A 5,522-nucleotide genomic window follows, 5' to 3' on the forward strand; every position below is an offset into this window, starting at 1 on the left:
TCCTCTCAATTTGAAATGATACAAATTTAAAAGTGTATCAAGACCTCGTTTTAAATGATGTGGTACACTGTCTACTTGAAATAATACAAATCTAAACGTGTATCATGTATAAATTTAAAAGTGTATCAGACCTCGTCTTAAATGATGGGATACTCTGTCTACTTAAAATGATACAAATCTAAAAGTGTACCAAAACCTCATCTTAAATGAGCTCTCAATTTCAAGTGAAATGGAGAAATGGGTTTGTACTTGCATAATAAGTGAGGCTATAGTCTACACTATTTGAAGACAGACCGATCCTGAGGAGTTGCTGAGACGTGAAGACAAAGGAGCTTGCAATGCCTAGCTACCATAGCTAGTCTATTTCTTGCACTGCAATTAAGAATTTGGACAATGGAACTTTTAGTTTCTAAAAGCAGTCGATTATAGTAGCTTAAGACATTACCTGTTACACTACTGTTTGTACTGTGAAGTTAGCGCTTTGTTCTATTTCTTCACTCTATATCCATAGGAAAAGCTAGTTCATAGAAGGAAGCAAAAGGAGAAAAGCAAACTGAAGTGACCCACACATATTTGATACCTAAAAATAAACAAGTATAGTGCTAGACAAATCTGACACATGATCTTTGCAAAGTTGGTTTGTTTGTTTGTTTTATTTTTTTATTTTTTATTTTGGCTGAATGTGATCTTTGCAAAGTTATATCCACCATTTTCAATAGTTGAATGAATGATTTGCCAATATTCATTCAAAGACTGAAAATTAATGCAAAACCCAAAAGATCAAAAAAAAGAATAAAAAAAGAACACTAAAAAAAACGACATTCAACATGATCTGCAAATCTATTACTTGTCATAGATTAGCTTTCTTCCAAGTACGCATATCTATGACAAATTGGATGTTAAGTTACAGCAACAACTACTAGTACATACTTAACACGACTATTACTGCTAGAATAAAAAGAGTACCCAACAGTTCCATACCCACTAATTTTAAGCATAGTTTCTGAAAAAAAAAAAAAAAAAAAAAAACAACAGCAACATAAAGAAACTTTTACTACATAAGGATGCAATAATACTAGTAGTAAGAGAAAAAAGAAAGTAAAAATACTTATTTAAAAAAAAAAAAAAAAAAAAAAAACTAATGCAAAGTGGTGGAACATTACGATAGAGTACTAGGAGATAATGAGAAAGAGAGAGTTCTCATTTCCTATTTCTTAGTTTCCCAGGCAATTAAGCAACATGGTGAGTTCTCATGCAGTGAGAGCTTTTAGATGATGATGATGATGATGATGAAATGATTTTGATCTTACTGAGACTAGTGAGAACTCGCATTTGGAGGCGGTGGAAATGCATTATTAGGTGGGTGCTGAGGTGGGCGCTTCCGCTTCTTCTTCTCGTAGCTAATCCCTCTCGCTTTAGCCTGTGAATCACGAACCTCACGTAGGTACAGCCTCACTGCTCGAGCTCCAAAAGGGTTCGCTTCTGGCTTCCCTCCGTGTTCTTCGAAAGCCGCACGAAGTCTGCCGATGAGGGCATCGAGTGATCCCCAAGCTTGACGGAGTGGACATGGACATGGGGCTGGAGGGTTTGGGTGTCCAAAGAAGGGACACAGCTGAGTGTGGACTTTGGTCTTCCCGAACTGGTCTAAGTACCTCAGGAATTCGAGCACATGAGCTCCGCTACAGCGTGAGAGTGACAGTGGGGGACGGTGGTTCCGCAGGTACTGTCCGAAAGTGTTCCAGTCACGGCGCTTCTGGTTCTCATAGCGGCTTAAAGTAGCAGTAGATGAAGATGCTGGTGGAGATGAGGATGATGCCATTCCTCCACCTACGTTTGTTAACGGTGAGATGTTCATGCTTGTGTTTATGTTTTGGTGATGGTGGTGGTGAGTGGTTGTGATGGTATTGGTGCTGAAGTTGATGCTTGCGCTGTCTCCGTTTGAGGTGTCAAATTCGTGAAGTGAATCCATAGGGTATGGAGGAATTTTAGTGGGTTTTAGTTTGTTTTCTTGGATCTTGGAAGTGGTAGCTAGCTAGCTACTGAGATTTGGGTCTCTTCTTTCTAGTTTTCTGGGTCTAAGGGGTTTTCTGTTTTTTTTTAGGTAGCTAGGTTTTGTGGAGGAAGGTTAGACTGAGAGAGAAGTGCTTAGAAGTTAGGAAAGAACTAAAAAGGGAAAGACTAAAGGAGATGATGAAGTGTGGATCTAAGACAGATCTGGGGTGTGAGTGATGCGATGAAGAGACAAATTGAAACTAGTTTTGGTACTGGTGACTGTTCATGAAGAAATTAATGGAACATAAAAAATAAAATAAAAAAGAGTTTTTTTGATCACCAACCTACACCAAGTATATTTCAGCTGGACTGTTTCTGGATTTCAATCATGTCATGGGAAAGGGAAAAAGAGAGACCGAAAGACAGAAAATAAGAGTTATAAACAGAGAGAGAGATAGAGAGAGAGAATAAGGAGGATTTGGGAGTAGGAGGAAGAAGATGATGATGATGGGGATGATATATAGGAAGGGGAAAAAAAGAAGTAGGGCTACACTCTGATTATTTTAATGTTTTATTTTCTTAATTTCTTAATTTTTTTTTTGTTTGCTTTGAGGTTCTCTGAATCTTTTCTTTGATCAATCCTAGAAACCTTGAAAGGCTTACGATGTTGGGTGGCTTTAGCAAACTTTGTTTTCCAAAAACAATTTTGAGAAATTTGGGCAGATTGATTTTTGATTTTTTTTTTTTTAAATTAAAAAAAAAAATTCCAAGAAAAGGGGAAGCGAGTTCCTCTTTGGTCCTACTTTTTTTATTTTGATAACACCTCTTAAGTCCTACATACCCAAAAAGAGCTGAGTTCCGAATAGGCCTAAATTAGAGAGAGAAAGAGAAGGATAAGAAGGGTGATTAATGTTCATTCATAATTGGGTAAGTGGAAAGGAAATTGCTTAGGGCTTTTGTGGTAATAGCCAGAGGTTGACAGTGAGTTGGAGAGAGAGAGATGGAGTTGATGGATGGGGACAAGACAAAGCTATTGGTTTAAAAATATAAGGGAATAACATGATTTTGTTTCTTCACTCTTTTGTATTGATTGACAAGACCTTTTTGCCAATGACCACTTCACCCTCCCACTGATTTTCCCCTAGAGAAACAACTTGCCTATAATATTTTCACACCCTAAAAGGTTCAATTACATGGGTCTATCAATTACAAGTAAAGATTCAATGCACATCACCACCACGTAAAGATGGTCCGGTGACTCAGGTCTAATGTTGAAAAGAAGGGGCCCATTGTCAATGTATGGCTGTGATGCAGGACAGGAGTATGTTAGAATCTCCAATTACGGAAGAAGAAGAGGGTTTTTTTTCTTAGGGAATGAGAATCATACATAATGGGTAACACCTCACAAGAACAATGAAAAATTCACAAAGATGAGTGACACTTGACAATGAAAAATATTACTGTTATTTTATTATTATTATTATTATTATTATTTTCACATTGTTTTATTTCATGATATGGATGTTGACTAGTTAAAGATTATGTATATATATTTATGGGGGAGTTTTTTGCTCTAAGGAAACTTAAGAGTACTCCTTTAGGCAATTTTTACTCTTTGTAGCTTTTTATAAGGCATGAATCAATGAGAAAGAGTACTCCTAGTTTAGGAGTACCACTAGCTAAGAGGAAGGAAACCCTTCCAATGTGGGACAAAGAGCAAAAATTGGCTAAAGGAGTACTCCTAAGTTTCCTTAGAGCAAAAAACTCCCCCACAATATTATAAAAAAAATAAAAAATGATTATGTAAATATATCGTATGGTGCAAGGTGAACTACAAAATTAGATGTCATGAATTATTACACTGTTTATGGGGGGCGTTTGATGACTTTTCTATCAAGAATCTATTCTAGAGGAATGCATTTTAAAAAATATATTCTTGCAGAATGTTTAAAAAAAAAAAATTAAAAAATTATGTTTGGTATTATACTGAAACTTCATTAAAAAGTAATTATATATGTTTGGTTATGAATTCTTTCAAAATGCATTATTGGCCAATTTTTCAGGAAATTCTCTTGGATGGGTATAGTCAATATTTTTTGAAAATGAACATATAAATTTACATGCATATATTTAAATACAAAATACATATAATGCAAATGATGAAAAAATCCAAAACTAATTACATTAATACTATCAAACACAATTATCATAAGTGACATGAATAACATATATATAATATGCTAATGGAATGGCAAAGGCACTACAACAACATAAAATGCATCCTTTCATACCCTTAGTGGAGATTATGTACCTGAATCATGTATGTGAACATGATAATATGATGATGTACGTGTCGCGCAACTACTAGTTGTCTTATGACTCAAATGAAACTATTCTTGTGATTTTGTACAATATAGCAAATAATATTTCCAGATTTTAGAGATTGGTCAATAAAATAATTATGAATCATAAAGTTAACAAATCTTAATCCTTGCAGAGATCCAAGTACCTTATCACCTCCACCAACAGAAGATCTTTCAAATTTATGTTGAATGTGAGGTCGTGATGCCATTACTGACCCTCGGACGAAAAATTAAATGAATATAGAAAATTCATCTCAAACAAATAGTTTAGAAAAATTTTATAGGTTTTCAAAGTGATAATTTGGCTCTGTTAACAATTTTTTATTTATATTTTTTAGAGAAATAGCTCTGTTAACAATTGATGTAGCATAAATGTGTAGAAGTAAAATCTATAACATACAATAATTACAACTCTTTCACAAAACTTAAGTTCTACAAGAACTCTAGGCTCGTAAGCAAAAGAGTAGAGAAAATCTCTCGAAATAAAACTTTATTAATAACAACTTTTTTTTTTGGAGAAACAAACGCGCACACACACACACAAGGGAGAGAGAAAGGGGTTCTAACACAAAGGCATACCACAACTCCACTCAAAAGTCATGGTAACTTTTAAGAGAATGTGTGGCAAGTTATACTACACACAACACACTCTCTTAAGCAATGTGGGACAATTATCACCACCTCCTCCCAAAAAGTATTTATAGGAAGAGATTTTATCCTACTTCTTTTAGAAAAAGAAATAATAAAGTCTTCCTTCTACTAGAAAATGGGAAATTACGTACTTAATGAGGAAAAGAAAAAGAAAAATACTTATTTAACTAAAAAATGGAAAGAATATGATCTAAAATCCTAATTTAACTAGAAAAGGGAAATAAAATCCTAATTCAACTAAGATAAGGAAAACAACATAAAATATTAAAAATCATTTTCTACTCAATCATCCAATTTGCATCAAAACGTTTTTATGCATTCACCTTACAAAATTCACCATATATCTTGTTAGGGTGCAACCTAGTGATTGAAGGCTTAGAATGAGTTGTAGACCCAAACATCTTAAATTCAAACCCTTATAATTTACTAAGATTCTCCTGGAATACTTAATGCATGGTTTTGGTGGGTGTGATCATGTATCTGTACTTTACTCCTTAGGGGAGAGTCCAAAAGGCC

General features: G+C 34.5%; 1 protein-coding gene across 1 annotated transcript; it reads right to left on the reverse strand.

Moving 5' to 3' along the window:
* Positions 1-818: 818 nt before the first annotated feature.
* On the reverse strand, positions 819-2,772 carry LOC111991592 (protein LIGHT-DEPENDENT SHORT HYPOCOTYLS 4). Its single transcript, XM_024023376.2, has one exon. The coding sequence runs from the start codon at positions 1,967-1,969 to the stop codon at positions 1,316-1,318; it is 654 nt and encodes a 217-aa protein (XP_023879144.1). The 5' UTR covers positions 1,970-2,772; the 3' UTR covers positions 819-1,315.
* Between the last annotated feature and the right edge of the window lie 2,750 nt (positions 2,773-5,522).

This window comes from Quercus suber, unplaced genomic scaffold (genome assembly GCF_002906115.3).
Source record: "Quercus suber isolate HL8 unplaced genomic scaffold, Cork oak 2.0 scaffold_14, whole genome shotgun sequence".
Classification (NCBI taxonomy): domain Eukaryota; kingdom Viridiplantae; phylum Streptophyta; class Magnoliopsida; order Fagales; family Fagaceae; genus Quercus; species Quercus suber.

Excerpts from the sequence above, each read along its gene's own strand:
- LOC111991592 (XM_024023376.2), bottom strand. The coding sequence starts at position 1,969 with ATGGATTCACTTCACGAATTTGACACCTCAAACGGAGACAGCGCAAGC.